The 17,598-nt window shown below is 32.5% G+C and overlaps 1 protein-coding gene across 1 annotated transcript in view; it reads left to right on the top strand.

The window, feature by feature from the left end:
• Nucleotides 1-17,598, top strand: part of LOC139524354 (uncharacterized) — a 262,486-nt gene that overhangs the window by 32,315 nt on the left and 212,573 nt on the right. Inside the window, exons 7-14 of the mRNA XM_071319119.1 lie at nucleotides 519-632; nucleotides 1,166-1,267; nucleotides 2,227-2,358; nucleotides 3,975-4,079; nucleotides 5,355-5,426; nucleotides 6,873-7,001; nucleotides 7,530-7,661; nucleotides 8,396-8,572. Coding sequence (XP_071175220.1) covers nucleotides 519-632; nucleotides 1,166-1,267; nucleotides 2,227-2,358; nucleotides 3,975-4,079; nucleotides 5,355-5,426; nucleotides 6,873-7,001; nucleotides 7,530-7,661; nucleotides 8,396-8,572 — 963 coding nt within the window. The remainder of the gene's footprint in view (nucleotides 1-518; nucleotides 633-1,165; nucleotides 1,268-2,226; nucleotides 2,359-3,974; nucleotides 4,080-5,354; nucleotides 5,427-6,872; nucleotides 7,002-7,529; nucleotides 7,662-8,395; nucleotides 8,573-17,598) is intronic.

Genomic DNA, 17,598 nt, shown 5'->3' with positions numbered 1-17,598 from the left:
TACAACATCATTATCGGGCGAAAATGTTTTCAAAATTTAATTAAGATTTCTAATGTGATCATGTCATTTAAACATTGACATACTGATAAAAAAGTTCAAATAAATGTCTGATAAGTTTATGCAAAAATCAGACAAAATATATATAACTTCATGCACGGTTCTATATACATATTTTATACACGTAGCTGCAAGAAATCCAATGCAAACATAGCTAATAGTTATCAAAGGTACCATGATTATAATTTAGAACGCCAGACGCGCGTTTCGTCTACATACGAACTTGTGAATATGTTAAACAAAAAACAATGTCTTTGTTCATGTTGTCAATTATTATTCAAGTATATTAAAGAAACATGTAACATTTCTCTTATAAACTTGGACGCGGTAAAAAGTCGCCTACCTGTACTACATTTTCAACACTTCCAAAAAGTAATGCATTGAATCATTAGTTTATGACATTTTGAGTTTGTTTAATTGTCATTAATTATATAATTCGACAACTTTTTTGTCTTTTAAAGAATGTAAAATAAACGAAACCTGTTATGATCTTGGACAAGAATTTGAAGTTGATTGTTTCAAGTATAAGTGTTCAAAAGTCGATGGAAACCACACGGCCGAACTTGTAGATTCAGGTACATTTGTAAATATATATTTTACTTAGAACAATTTTGTATTATACTCAACAACTATATCAAGGAAAGACAACTCTCTTTTAAAGCACTGTTGTTCATGCATGGTACATACGTACTTATTTTTATATCATATATTTGCATACCTTTACAGTTACTTTCCTATATGTTGACTAGACACAGTGAAACCTTGTACGTCGAAAGTCAAGGGAATACGGACTCTGCAAATATGTCATTAAAGGTCGATAGGGTACAATCAGGAAGTTACAGATGATATCGCTATTCAGTTGTTTAGATTTTTAGATATAACACCACAAAGACACATATCATGTAAAGTGATACAAAAGGATATATTTACAAATCAATCTGACGACTTTTCGAATATTCAAGATCCAAATCCGCGAAAAAATATTATAAATTTTAAAGTTATCGTTAACAAAATACGAAGAGTTGTTCCATGTTATATTTGTTAGACAATATTAAGAAATAAAATAAAAATCATTTATTACACAAAAACTGTTTATTTATATTCAAAGGTTGCAGTGTCAATGGTCAATGTAAGCCATCGGGTCAAACATGGATCGAGGAATGTACAAAATATACATGTGATAAAGGAACCACGGACGTTTTGGAACAACGTAAATATATATTTAAATTAACAAACCCCAGTTGCAAATAGTTCTTGCATATTCGGTAAGGAAATAATAATAAAAAAAAACCAATTAGGTAGGATCTGAAAAGTTTGTCAAAAGAGATACATTTGTAACTTAAAGTAGTAAAAAAATCACTGTCAATAGATTAAACGAGGATGAGTTGCATAAATGTATAACAGTTACGTTTGTTTTGTTTTGCCTGAAAATAATAACAATTATCAGAACTTGAGTAACAAAAAGTATAAACAGGAGAAGTTCTATGAAAAAGAAAGAAAAAAAACACGATATACTAATGTTTTGATAACTGATAATAAAAAGTACTTATCATTTGTTGTTTTGCAATGTAATTAGAATTTAGGCACAGCAGATCAAAAACATGTTTCTTTATATTTTTATCACCGTGTTTTAGACCTTCATTGAGTAACAAACTTTTCTCGTTTGAATTGTTCAACATTTGTCATTTCGGGGTCTTTCATAGCTTGTGTTAATTTGTCTCTGGTGGAGAGTTGTCTCATTGGCAATCATACCACAATTTCTTGTTTATATTAACAATATCATTGTCTAATTTCCATCGCTCAGAACTTGTATGAAATATTTGCCACTGCACATTAACTAACAAACAGTCTAATGTCTTACCGGAAAAAGACCAGATTTTACCTATATAAACTTGAGTTATCATTTGGATCTAGACACGGAACAATTATGATCTATTACATGGTGCGTTGCATTATAATGAATAATAAATATGTGAGCTCTTAGACTATTTCATTTATTGTTTAATCCGTATTTATACCGAAAAAGTTATTAGATATTTCAACATATCGCCCCCACCCCTACCAACCCCTAACCAAGGACGAGTTTCTAATGATTTCTCTTTCAAATTCGTTCTATGTATGATAATATCTCTCATTCATAATGGTATTTATGTAATTGTTATGTTTCAGAATGCAAAAGCGGGGATAAATGTTATACTGAAGGGGAGTATTGGACAGAGGGTGACTATAAGTACACATGTTCAATAAATGAAACACATTCGAAAATTTCTGGAGTGAAGGTTTCTTCTCCATCGACACCAGGTAAGTGCAACGAAATTGATGTGAAATTGTAATTTTTAAAATCACTTTTCCTGCTGTATTTATTTTCCATATTTGATAAATTTTAAAAAAGAATTATCTATTAATACTGTTCCCAAATGGGAGTTTCCGAATCGTTTGTGTTGTGTCATGGATAAGACTTAATTGTTCTATATGTGTTTGCCTGTTTTGTTTGGGCGTATTTGAGTCGAGTTTGGCCATTTCAATTGATATCTTATGGTGTGTTTTTTTATGTTGTGGTGTTGCACTGCTGTCCTGGGATGGGTGAAGGTTTACACCCTGTTGGGGTATTTAGAATCGATGCATTTTTGTGCGCCTGTCCTGAGTTGGGGACCTGTTGTTCGAGATTCATCGTTTGTAAGTGTAGAGGATTGTGCCTGATTTTCCAATCAGTTTAATTGAAGTCTGGAGCTGGCATGTCAGTTATCTGCTAGTAGTCTGATGCTATTTAATATATGTATTATTGTCACTTTGTTTATTTTCTTTGGTTACATCTTCTGACACCAGACTCGGACTTCTCTTGAACTGAATTTTAATGTGCGTATTGTTATGCGTTTACTTTTCTGCATTGGCTAGAGGTAAAGGGGGAGGTTGAGATCTCACAAACATGTTTAACCCCGCCGCATTTTTGCGCCTATCCCAAGTCAGGAGCCACTGGCCTTTGTTAGTCTTGTATTGTTTTAACTTTTAGTTTCTTGTGTACAATTTGGAGTTTAGTATGGCGTTCATTATCACTGAACTAGTATATATTTGTTTAGGGGCCAGCTGAAGGACGCCTCCGGGTGCGGGGATTTCTCGTTGCATTGAATACTTGTTGGTGACCTTCTGCTGTTGTTTGCTCTATGGTCGGGTTGTTGTCTCTTTGGCACATTCCCCATTTCCATTCTCAATTTTTATTCACAACAGTTTTCCGTTTCTCGTTTGTTATATAGATAAGACCGTTAGTTTTCCTGTTTTTATTGCTATACACTACTGTAGTCATTTTGGGATCCTTTATAGCTTGATATTCGATGTAAACCAATGCTCCATGTTAGAGGCTGTACTTTGACCTACAAATGTTAACTTTTCACATTGTGACTTGGATGGAGATATATCTTGTTGTTACTCATACCACAAAAAAAAAATCACCTTTCAAATTGACAGATCTACGTTCGTTTTCATTTGGATCCGTTTGGTACTATTTATAATGATAACGCATTGAGGGACATTCCCTTATATTACTATATACATACGTACGCATGCAAAATACAGACCAACAGTTTAAGAATCCTATTAGACTAAAAAACAAGGAGTGTGTGATCATGCACTATAGAGATTGTCTTATAGTTTAACTAATTAGTTTTAGGAGAATGTAAACATATAAGCTTTTATAGCTGACTATGCGGTATGGGCTTTGCTCATGTTGAAGGCCGTACAATGACCTATAGTTGTTAATGTCTATGTTATTTTTGTCTCTTGTGGACAGTTGTCTCATTGGCAATCATACCACATCTTCTTTTTTTATATATAAGATTTTTTTAGGGATTATTCTTTTCTTGGCGATACTAATCATAAGGTTTGAGAATAACTTTTTTTTATTGATCATTGATATGTTTCAGGAGTATGTAAACATAACGGTATAGACAGGAAGGTCGGTGAAATATGGGAAGAAAACTGCTTTACTATGACATGTAATCAAAAATATAGTAAGGCATTGCCCGATGGTAAGAACACTTCCGGTACTTTAAAGATCACTGCAATCTATTGGAAGGTGATGTGAAATTTGTATGACAAGAGACATACTGTAAACCATCTAACTTTTACGTGTTATTTGATTTCGCGATTTTTTATGAGTAAAAAAATAACGCGAATATACATCGTAGTAGATATAACATTTTTTTATTATGTGTTTTCAAGCAGATTTAAGAATCGCAAAGTACGCTTGAAATAATGAAAGAGCTAAACGTAAAATAAAGCATCCGCAAAAAATGTTGGTTTAAGTATTGCATAAAAAATTGGTTGATTTGATTTTTGACCTTTACTATTGTAAAACTTCGTACAAACGAATCATATTTCAAAACCAAACTTTTTAATACAAAACTCAGTGTAGTAGAAATGTATTATAGGGTTAGGCTACATGTACTATGCCATGTTATTGTACAGAGTGACTGTTCGTAGGCCAAATGCATGCATTAAAAATAGCAAATAGAAACATCATGGACAACCGAAGGACGAACAAAGTACTAGAAAACTGAATAAACGACCAGCAAAATAAAAAAAAAACAGATGAAGGTAGTCCCTTCTTAAAATATTCGCTTTGGTACTCCAAAAGAGAAGCCATTTCTCATTTGCCCAAACAGTGTCATCCTTCGAGTAACTCGTTGCAAATAGAAAGACGTTGAGGAATTAGCATTTGCTAATCACAGTCGAAAACAAGAGGATAGTTATCATTGGAACAATGAGTTGAACATAGTCACTCTTTTCTGTGCCAGTCATATTCTGTAAGTCCCCATTTCAAGATTGGGTTTTGATACCTTTCAAGAGATGGCTTTATCGTATACAAAATTCAGCAAGAAATATCAAGAATGTTTTAAAACATATATTCATGCGTGTTTCACTGCAGATATTATCCTTGTGTATAACAATTTTCACAATATATGATTCAGTTGTAAATCATTTTTTAACTACATGTAACTAATGAAATTTAATATCTGATTGGACAATTTTATCGAAACGTAATGTGTCATATAAAAAGAGAATAGATATATTACAATATCCTCTGATAACAGAGTTTGAAACAAGACACCCAATTCTTAACGACAAAAGTGCAAACACCAACCCAAAGAGTACTTCGTACAATACTAACGATATGATAACTCTATAGTTGGGGAATTATACATATTAAACAAAATTAGTCTATACATGCCGAAAAAGGATGAACACACTTTAATTTCAAAAATTGATAACTAAGTAAAAACATTGTTTTACAATCATTTCAGGGTGCCAAGTTCAGAGTGAGAGCTGTATCCCTGTCGGGCAAACGAAATATTCAGTTGCCATAACAGACATCAGTAAGATTTTGTTTCCGTATTTAGTATATCTTTAAATAATCGTAACCTCACAAAACGAACATGCGAAGTTTTCCAGGTATTAAATTCTGATGTATTTAGGTTAAACAAATAAAATGGAGAATGGAAATGGGGAATATTTCAAAGAGACAACAACCCGACCAAAGAGCAGATTCAGCCGAAGGTCGACAATGAGTCTTCAACGCAGCGAGAAAATCCCGTGCCCGGAGGTATGCCTCAGCTGGTCAACAAATAAAAATTTGTACTGGTTCAGTGAAAATGGAAACCTAGTAAATACGTATCTAACCTTAGCGGAACGTAACAAAACGTGCTTACTACGTATCGTAACGTATCAATGCGTGGTGGAAACGTGTGTCTACACGTACTTATACGTAGCAAAACGTGGAAAGAACGTAGCACAAACCTAGTAAAACCTAGCTTTCAACATAACGGGACATTTTTTTTTAATTTAAAACGTAGTTGAATCGTAGTTTTTTAAAACGTAGTAAAACGTGACAGTGTGACTGGGGATAAGATCTGTACAAATTAAAAGGTCAAGTGCTATACTGTGGGTATCTCATACATGAACTTTGCAAAATTGTTAAAAATTGTGGGCTTAAGTATTTCTGTTTTTTTAAATAGAACCTCATTTTCTGAAAGTAGGTAATTTCTTAAAATTCACAAGTTATGTTTGTCAATAACTGTAAAAAATGTCAACATTTCGTGGTCTGCACACATACAATCTGGACATTCACAATCTCAAGTGGCTAGTCCTGATACACTCTGTAATTACAAAAAAAAAAGAAGAGTTTGTAAAATTGCCAATGAGACAACTCTCCAGAAGAGAACAAATGACACATAAATTAATATCGATAGGCCTTCAACAATGAGCAAAGCCAATAATTCATTGTCCGCTATAAAAGGCATTGAAATAACAATTGTGAAACAATTCAAACGAGAAAAATAAATCCCTCTTTAATGTACAAAAAATGAACGAAAAACAACATGTAACATATCAACAAGCTGGGTTTAACACGTTAGCATGATTCCAAACCTCCCTTTAAGCTGGGACAGTGGTGTAACAAATACAAAATATTACGAACTAACAATGTCAGTAGAAAAGGTCTAGTTCATCAGATGGATACAAAATGAAATACTACACAGAGTGGAAGTGGCCGGGTACTTGTATATCCCTACAACAAAAAGACAATAAGTACATATCTGAGAGTACTCGCAGTTACTGACAGCTACAAATGTAGTTCAAAACAGTTTACAAAACATGAAAATGTGCAAAACTTCTTTTGTTCTGTATGGATTTTTACTATTTCACAACGCTATTCATATCCAGTATACGGGATATACTTTACTATTGTCGTTTTCATGTGTTATTTGTCACATACATCATATTAGAATATATATATAATAATTTCTGTTAACACCCCTTTCTAGGGTGCAATTATCAAAATGGCGGAACAGACGAATGTGTTGACGATGGTTGGAAATCAAAAGAAGGATGTGCCATTAAAACTTGTAAAGTGGATAAAGACACCAACAGTTGGAAATTTGAGTCGAGTTTGCGTAAATATACTTTCATATATATATAAACGTCTTCGGTTAAGACTGTCGATCTATTCGATTTTTAAGGTGAAGTGTGTATTATGTTTTTTTTTCTATTTCAATTTTCTGGATATTTATTAATACTTAATATATTAAGATATAAGCCAAGGCTTTCCAGAAAAGAGTGTTTTCTACTAAAGTTATATTTCTATACTAGAAGGCTTGTAAGGTACAAAGTGGTTCCGTCGAAGAGAAAATTAAAATCCATTGCTACACAAGACAGGAGATGACAAGAAAACTGCCAAATACACAGAAGAATGTCTGATTCAGATTCCGAAATATAATACCTGTGATCCGTGGTTACGGAATTAATATTACTTATGGGTTCCATGTAATAAACATGCGACACATATCATACAGAATCGCAGCAATCTTCATTCTACATTTGAGAATATTTAACAGAAAACAGAAATTAATGCACTGGTCTCATAAACAAATCAGTTAAAAGTGTATGCAGATTAGTTGATTTTTGTTTATTTTATATGGTAGAATGTCGATGGAAAGATGAATGTGTACCAGAAGGAGAAATAAGGCTGGTTAAATCGTGTATGCAATATCAATGTGAAATATTTAAGAAACATGGGAAAGACACTTCACAGATGAAGAAAAAAGGAAAAATAGGTTATACATTCATTAAATGTTAATTATAAATACTATTTTATTTTAGCTCATATTAGTTTCATTCATTGTATTCACCTAAGCAATATACTATAGAATACAGAGATAAGATTTTGTTTTATTTATATTTTTTAATATGAAATGTGAAATTTAATTCACCTGTGTATTGTTATTAACAGTTTAAGACAGGACTTGAACATAATTTATTTAAAATTATTTTCTTTCTTGTTTTCTTGGTGTGTTCTTTAGAAAAAACAGTTTTACAATCATTTGATCCTAGTACACCTTTATACAAGCAAAAGTTCCAATTTTTTATATACATAAAGAGCTAAATACAGATAATTATTAAAAAAATCTTGATTTAATCATATTTGCAGAAATATACTGCGAGTGCTTTTAATATTGACTTCCCGTACTCGAATTAACAAAAAAACATATGAAAAATACAAATAAACGCCGATCTATCATCTCACTTGTTATGTGACTGTGTGCTTTATGATTCTGCGTTAATTGTTTAATTGTTTTTAAAGGTCTGCAGCAAAACCACAAAAAATCCTGTGTAGCCAATGTTGTTGAACAATAATCAACGAACAAATTATTTTTGTCGACAATATCTTATAGATGTAAAGAAATAAATGTGGAATACAACATGTACGTTCACCAAGGACAGTTTAGAATATATATTGTGTTTGACATGGTTAAAATATATATTAGTACATGTATGTTTAAAATTTTAGGCTGCAGTATAAAAGGCGGTCAACTATTAAAGATAGATAATGCCGAGAACAAAAATCTAAACGGCTGCGTTGGAGAGGGAAGCTATTTTAAGATACATAAAAGGAAGAAATGCGCGGTGTTTAAGTGCAATCTAAAGGGGAAAAATAAATGGAAAACAGACAAATTGAAAAATTATGGTATGTAATATGATTATCATAATGACAAAACAAAAATCTGTCCAACAAACTTTGAATATGTTGAAATAGGATAACAAAAGAAATGACTTGTTTTTCGAATACAAGTAGGTGTAATGTGTGTGTCAACGAGATATCAACCGAATGAACAACTCACCAAAAAATATATTAAAAAAATACACTTTTGTATCAGAAGCACATCCTACAACAGCTATGAACACGAACGACCTTAATCTATTAATTGATAATGTGTAATAAAATTAACGGTACCAATTTTCTTGCACCAGATGCGCATTTCGACAATACATGTCTCTTCAGTGATGCTCGTGGCCAAAATATTTGAAATCCAAAGCTTATATAAACGATCCAGGCAGAAGGTATTTAACTGCAGCACCCGAGATCACTCTTGGTTGATGGCGGTGTTGTCGGGTGTTATAATTGTGTTTGCCGTTTATAGACTATTCGTTGTCTATTGTCGTTTATTTCGAATTGTGACATGGGGTTGTCAGTTTGTCTTCGAAAAGAGGGATGACAGATACCAAAGGGACAGTCCAACTCATAAATCTAAAATAAACTGACAACGCCATGGCTAAAAATGGAGAAGACAAGTAGACAAACAATAGTACACATGACACAACATTGAAAACTAAAGAATACACAACACGAACCCCATCAAAAACTAGGGGTGATCTCAGGTGCTCCGAAAGTTCGACTGATCAGTCTTAAATTCTTTTACAATTTTTCCTTTAAGTTATCTCTTTACCATGAGAGCCCAAAAGTGGCACTTAAAAGAGGCGTTAGAAATCAACATTCAATCAATCAATCTTCAGCTTTAGTGATTCATTTTAAAGTAATTCCCGGCAAAGGAAGATGCACATTTATTTTTTTGTTTTCCAGTTTGAAGTGCATTTTTGTTTATCTTATTGTTCATTGAAATTCAAATAAAATTGACAAGGGAAATGGGGAATGTGTCAAAGGGACAACAACTCGACAAAAGAGCAGCCAACAGCCGAAGGCCACCAATGGGTCCTCTATACTGCGACTATGTACTATAGTTCAGCGTTAATAGACGTCTTGCTAAACTCTGAAATATATAAAAGTAACTTAAATTGAAAATCATAGAAGACTAACAAAATATATTGCATACCACATTTATTTATGATATTAGAACAGTTCGTGATTATCTTAATTTTTGATGGACTAACAAAATACATTGCATACCACATTTATTTATGATATTAGAACAGTTCGCGATTATCTTAATTTTTGAAGGACTAAGCAGTTATCTCATTACAATTGCTTTATTATAAGGTATGATACACAAATGCAATGCTGTGTCTGAGTGTTAAAAAAAAATCTTGAAATCTTGAATCTTGAAAAAAGTGTAGGAAAAACACCGATGTTTATCTTCAAAAAGAGAAAAGGTCAATAAAAACTGACAAAATCGAATGTTATCATTTAACGGAACTGTTAAAAACAAACTTCCGTATTTTTAACTTAATTAAAAAATGATTGGTTAATCAATATATTACAAAGACACAACAGACGAGGTCTATCACCAATCTCAGCTGTTTTAAATTGTTTTTTTTGTTTGTTGTTTGATTGATAAGTGTTTTGTTAACATTGTGTCTATTTCGTGGCGGTTTTTATTTTTGGTCAGACAGACTAGTGCTACAGTAGTTAAACTATTTATACCACTTGGACCCGAGGTTCGCTCAACTCGCTACACAGTTTTCCAAATAGAGATACATGATGTAAGTGCTATGTTGAATTGTTATTTTTATGGATTTGTTACAAAGTTGAAAGTTTTTTTCTCTTTTTTTCCAGAGATTACGGATCTTCAGAGATTGATAAATGGGGACATTAATTGCTAGTGACTTGGCCTACCTGTTCATTTTATTAATAAAAAAGCAGAATATAGAATAGTTGAAATATTCACAAAGCAGAGAGAGGCAATACATGTGGTTATTTTTAATCTGTAGTCTTTCTTTGTGTTTATGATTTTTGTTCAATATAACTTGGGCACTCTCGTATTTATTTAAAGACAACAGATATTTAAATAAGGAGATGTTGTATGATTTTAACTGAGACAACTTTCGAACCATGTCAATATTTTTAATATTAACGATTTCAACATATGGATAAGTCTTGTACTTGTACAATTATGACGTCAGCATGAACATGTGAAAAATTTTATATGATGCTGATTCTCGTAGTTGTAATTATATATTTATATAAATTATGCACTTGTTTTTAAATATTTAAATATAAAAATAAGAAGATGTATATTACACATTTATCGCTAAAAGAGAAACAAAATATATAAGAGTTTTATAGTTCGTTCTTATGTTGTACTGTTACACCACTGTCCCAGCAGGTTAGAGAGTTAGTTGGGATCCCGTTAATATGTTTAACCCCGCCACTTTCTATGTGTATTTGGTTGTCCCAAGCCAGGAGCCTGTTAATCAGTGGTTGTCGTTCGTTGATTTTTTGAACATAAATAAGGCCGCTAGTTTTCTCGTTTGAATGGTTTTACTTTTGTCATTTCGGGGCCTTTTATAACTGACTATGCGATATGGGCTTTACTCATTGTTTAAGGCCGTACGGTGACATATAATTGTTAATTTCTGTGTCATGTGGTCTCTTGTGGAGAGTTGGCAGTCATACCACATCTTTTTGTGGTATTTATAATATTTACAGGTCACGTATACAATGATTATTGAAATTCGTACCGTAAAGTAAAGCATGAAACACTCTGAAATGAATAAGGAAAACTCAACTGTCTAATTGTTTTACAACAATAAAAAAACAATTATGACAACCTTGACAACAAAGATCGGTGACATTTATTCTGATTGGGTCCGATCTCTTACTTCTAGATGCAACATGATTAGCAGAGTTGTAGAAAATGACAATTTTTATGTATTTCATTTGAGCAGAAAAGGGTCAAAACTAGGACTTCAATCACTACTAGCAAGCAAAAAGCCACACAATCTAGGAGGTGGATTAACCGCCCATAAACTGACCTGATAAAAGGAAAGGTGTTAGCGCTAGTCTGACATGCATTTCTTTTTGAGATGCATTTGAAATTCCTGTCCATCAAACCCAATATGTATGAAATGTATGTTATTAACTGTTACACAATCAATCTATCAATCAGTCAATAAATTATCACGTTGAAAATATAACAGAATTTGATGCGACTGCCATACAAGTGAGAGGTTTAGCACTATAAAACCAGGTTCTGTCCCCCATTTTTTTACATGAAAAAATGCCTGAAGCAAGTAAGGAATATGACAGTTGTTATCCACTTGTTTGATGTGTTTGAGCTTTTGATTTGGCCATCTAATTAGGACTTATATCTAGAAATTGACTTTCAGGGTCGGTTGAAAAGAAAACAGAACGACAAAAGAGATGATTTCAGCCTCAAAATTGTGACCAAAGATCCAAATGCTGAAGTTGTAATCATCACTTTGTAAATATTACATATTACGCCATCACGAGTTGGTTGACGTTATGGAATATTCGTTGTACAGGTTAAATCGGATATGTTCCATATGTCGTAACTACGACCCGCTTCCCTTTTAACGAATGTGACCTACCGATACCGAATAAGACTAATTACCGGCTTTGTAACATTATTAGTAACATGACAAGTGACCAATGTGGAGCAGGATCTGCGCCTCCTTACGGAGCACCTTTTAGAGTCGCCTTTAAGTTTTGGTGGGGTCCGTGTTGTTTTTATACCCCATGTTTGTGACATTATGTTCACGGTTCATTGTCAATATAATGAAAACTGATGTTACTCTCATACAAGTGAGCGGTTTAGCGCTACAAAACCAGGTTCAATCAACCGTTTGAATCAGATGTGTTTTGTTAATTGATTTTTCCATTTGATTAGGACTTTCCAGTTGAATTTTTCTCGGCGTTCAGTATTGTCATCAATGAAAACACTTTCGCAATGCTGATTTTCTATTGAACCATCAAGTAAAAATCTATTTGTGTCATCAACCCACAATGTAAAAGTGTGGTAAAGCAACCAACAATCAATCAATCAATCAATCAATTTATGTTTGATAGCTAAAGTAATGTATGGTAAGGAATTGAAATACTCTGAGTGATGAAAATGTATGACTCTTTCAATTAGGATACTAGTAGTATTTTAGGGTTGACATTTTTTCTGATTATCAATACTCTTTATTTTTATCGATCATACATTATTCTACCGAACTACTGAAATTTTACTGCTGCAATATGTTTCTGTAAGAGAATAAATGGTGTTGCTTCAAAAACTAGAGGATCAGAAAAGCCAGTGTCGCTCACCTTGGTCTACATGATTGTGCATTTCAAACGAAGGACACTTTCCTACAATATAAACGAGAATAACCTTCATTACAAAAAACCCAATTTTGTTGAAGTTGTATTACTGATATTTTTGTCTGTTTGGTTTCCCTCTTATTTCTGTAGTTTTTACTTTAAACACAAGAGGGTAAAATAAATCTAGTTTAAGGCAATTACGTCTATGAAGAGTTATAGTCTACTAACCATGCTACCTATATCGGCAAAACTTGACTTAAAAACAGATCTTGCTTTGCTGATCGTTTTTGAAATATAAAGCATTAATATATCTATTATTATCACATATTTGTTATTGCATATGCAATCACCTCAAAATTGCCCGGGGCAAAAAAGAGTATATTGATATTGTGCCCTGATTCCAAATGACGTGACGTCATTGCGTCCTTAACGAAAATAGATAACTCTTTTGTGATACAAAGATTTTACCTGTTATGTTTTATTAAATTGTATTTTGTCTCTATTCTGCAGAACTTAAGTATGTGATAAATAGATTATAACATACCTTTTCCATATTGGCCCTGGTATCATCCCTCGACCCATATCGGCCCTCGGCTAAAGCCTCAAGGGCGATATGGGAGTCTCGGATTGATACCAGGGCCAATATGGAAAAGGGCATGTTATAATCTTTACTTATTAAATTCATATAAGGCATAATGGGATAAAAATGTGTCTCTCTAAATAAAGTTTCATTCATGGGCATTTACTCCTAGAAGAATTTGTCTAACAGTTTTTACGTTTATGGACAATTTGTAGAGATCATTAGTCTTATTATTTTTGCTACTTTAAGATTTTCTTTTAAAACGATTCAAAAATTAATAGACAAAATTGCATTTTTATCCCTATATTTTATACATTTTTAGCCATGTTGGACATAAACTTGCTAGGCGCCTGGTGGGATCATTAGACACATTTTTAAAAGTAGATACCATAAAGATGAGTGTGTTCAAGTTTTATTTAAATTGGCCTATTAGTTTCAGAAGAGACCTTTCTGGTAGAGGATTAAAAAAATTTACGAAAAATTGTGAAAACTGACTTTAAAGGATAATAACTCTTTATGGGATCAATTGACATTTTGATCATGTTGACTTATTTGTTGAATTTAGATTGCAAATCAATTTTGATGTTTACAGTTTATCTCTATGTATAAAAACATTCAAGAAAAAAACCAAAAACTGCAAAATTTCATTAAAATTAACAATTCAGGGGCAGCAACCAAACAACGGGTTGACTGCAGATGATGCGTCTGTAAATTTTAAGGCAGATATATCTTCACCTCATAAACATTGTTTACTCAATGCCAAATTTTCTTTAAAGGTTTTAGTTTCAGAAATATAAGCTAAAAACTGCATTTTATCATTATATTCTATTTTCAACCACGGCGGCCATTTTGGTTTATGGGCTGGGTCAATGGATATATTTGTTAAACCAGATACCCTACGGATGATTTGGGCCAAGTTTGCTTTTATTCAATTTAGCAGTTTCAGAGGAAAATATAGTTGTAAAAGTTTATGGACGACGACGGACAACGACGTCAACGGACGACAACGACTACGGACGATGGACGGCAAGTGATAAGAAAAACTCATTAGGCCCTTTTGGGTCAGGTGAGCTAAATAGTGGTATCACGAATGATTCAAATGGGTTGTCTAATAAATTGTTAGTGTTTTATTTGGTATTTGGTCGGCCATGTTTTATTCATTCATGAAAATTGTTTGGGCCAGGCTAATTTGTTGAATGTACATCAAGGTTATGTTCATGGACTTTTTTCTAGTTAATTTTTATAATTATATACAATTTTCCCCCCTGAAATGTGATGATTTGGTTCTTTTTCATTGCAAGAAATTAACGTCATTAAATTTTGTGAATATGTATTGAATATGCTAAGAAAAGGTGAATGTAATGTTTTATTGGTATATTTACAAATGCTACATTAATGTATATGATAATGACTAGCTATATGTCTTTCAAAAAATCAAGTTGTAATTGCATGACACTGTAAAGAGTTAATATTTCACTGTTTCCATTTCGAGTTATCCTTTCTGATTAACAAGCTAATCACAATTATTGTAAATAATATCAAGCATTAATAGAATAACGCATCAGATAATAAGTATGCATGACACAGAAATCGCACAGTTCAGAAGTCCGCATCATCGAACAATAAGCACCAAAGATTATTTTTCTCATTGAATCGTACAATTTTTATCACAAAATCTTGTACTGGAATTTAGCTCAGAATGCTTCATTGACATACACTTTTTCTGCTTGTCCTGAAATATATCAAATAACTCAATGTAACTGCTTACATTAATTTCCTTAATGTTTTTTTCATTATTATTGAAGGCTTTAAAGTCCAAAAATAAATACTGCTACACTGTTCCACTTCGCTGGTGTGGAGATGTTCAATATGAAATTGCTAATATATTGTATTAATAATTGCTGTTAAAAAACATCCTTTTGCCTCATGTATTTTAAAAATGTTTATTAATTAAGTCAAAGTTTATATTTGTTCTGTATAAAGTTGTTGAGGCACATTTTACAGATCTGTTCTCATTTGATAAAGAATTTCAAAACAATTCAGCACCTCCCAATTGATTGAAAATGGAAAACAAGCATTTGTTTTCTTTCAGGAATTCAGGACAAATAAAATCAAAAATCAATGCAGGTAAGTCAAAGTTTATATTTGTTCTGTATAAAGTTGTTGAGGCACATTTTACAGATCTGTTCTCATTTGATAAAGAATTTCAAAACAATTCAGCACCTCCCAATTGATTGAAAATGGAAAACAAGCATTTGTTTTCTTTCAGGAATTCAGGACAAATAAAATCAAAAATCAATGCAGGTAAGTTCTGTAATGTACTTCAATTTAGACTGCAAGACGAGTGAATATCAGAGTATATGAGCGTAGGTGCTAAATGTAGTAAAATATGTTCATGCGGCCCACGTTAAAAGTTGTAACAAGAGTACCTTTAATCACAGGAACTATGGCACTTTGAATATAATCGAACTTTAAATTTAACTACACACATTATGTGGCTTTGACTACATGTATATATCATAGAAAAAACGGAAATTGACTGTGGTACATTGTAAGTAATAATGTTTGGAATTGAAGACTATGTGACAGAAAATTGTACCAAATGTGTTCGGGTTTCTTCATAAAACATATGCATGCTAAGGTAGTTTTAATAATTCAAAGTTTGATTACACTATGCCTTTCTTTAAGTTTAAGTAAATGCTTGCATTTCATTTATATATAATTCAACCACAAGACTATCCTTGTACGATCTTGCGTTGTATTAACTTTACACATGTTATTAAGTTATCAATATAAATACCAGAAGTTTAGTTAGTAACAAGATACATGACTGTATAATCTTGATAGTTAAAAGGAAAATGCTTTGAAATTTTAACATCTAAGAAAACATTATCTGTTTTTGATTCAAAAGACTACCTTTCTGATTTTCTAATTCCTCATACACATTTGGTTTATCTTGGGTACCGAATGCTTCATAATGATCCACTGAACTAAAACACATAATATAACTGCAATATAGTATGTAATAGGTCTTTTTGCTTTTATGTTCAATTAGACATAGTTCGAATTGAATGATTTGAAATAGGTGTATATAGTTGGTTTCATTGGTTTTGTGCACAGAAATTGATCTCAGAAGATTAAAGTGCGTCATAATACATTTATAATTTTATCAGCATTCACCTCAAAAGCTAAGATAACCTTTAATCAGACTTATTGAGAAGGGATATAGTTACGATACTGTTGTCAGGTCATTGAATATGGCATATGTTGGATTTACTATTCATTCGCGTATATGGTCTTTGCATCGGACATAAACACATTCATTTTAAAACCAGTTATTGATTTGATACGGGTTATGTTCTTCTCATTAATTTTATGATGGTATAATACTAGACCCCTAACGGGATTGATTGTACTTGATATTCATATCATGAATACATTATCTTTCAATCAGTTTAACTGAGGTCTGGAGCTGGCATTGCAGAAACTGCTAGAAGTCAATTGTTAATTTATGTAACATTGTCATTTTGTTAAGAGTTTTACTGTTACACGTAGTGTTGTTGGTTTGATTTTTCTACATTAACTAGAGGTAAAGGTGATGGTTGCCATCTCGGAAATCATGTTTAAATCCATCGCATGTTTGAGCCTGTCCCAAGTCAGGAGCCTCTAGTCTGTGTAAGTCGTATGATTTTAATTTCAGTTTCTTGTGTATATTCAGAGTTAAGTATGACGCTCATTATCACTGAACTAATATACATTTTTGCTGAGGGGTCAGCTGAAGCACGCCTCCGGGTGCGTAAGTTTCTTGCTGTGTTTAAGACCCATTGGTGGCCTTTTTCTGTTGTTTGCTCTTTGATCGGGTTGTTGTCTCTTTGACACATGCCCCATTTCCATATTCAATATTATATAAACAGAAAACTTCCTTTAATATTATACAATATATGAGTTTTTTTCTATTCATATTATTTTAATATTAGAGCTTTAAACCGTGGTTGTGCCTTAAAACATATGTAACAAAACATCGTCAAGTGCAAGTTGTACGGTATATAACTCGGCACAACTACTAGATCTGCATCGCATTTTGTGTTAGTATAACCCTTGAGTATCAAGTTTTCGCTGACGCTGTACTTGC

Source organism: Mytilus edulis, chromosome 5, assembly GCF_963676685.1.
Source record: "Mytilus edulis chromosome 5, xbMytEdul2.2, whole genome shotgun sequence".
In the NCBI taxonomy this organism is placed as follows: domain Eukaryota; kingdom Metazoa; phylum Mollusca; class Bivalvia; order Mytilida; family Mytilidae; genus Mytilus; species Mytilus edulis.
The sequence above is the reverse complement of the archived record's forward strand: the minus strand, read 5'-3'. Positions and strand labels throughout refer to the sequence as shown.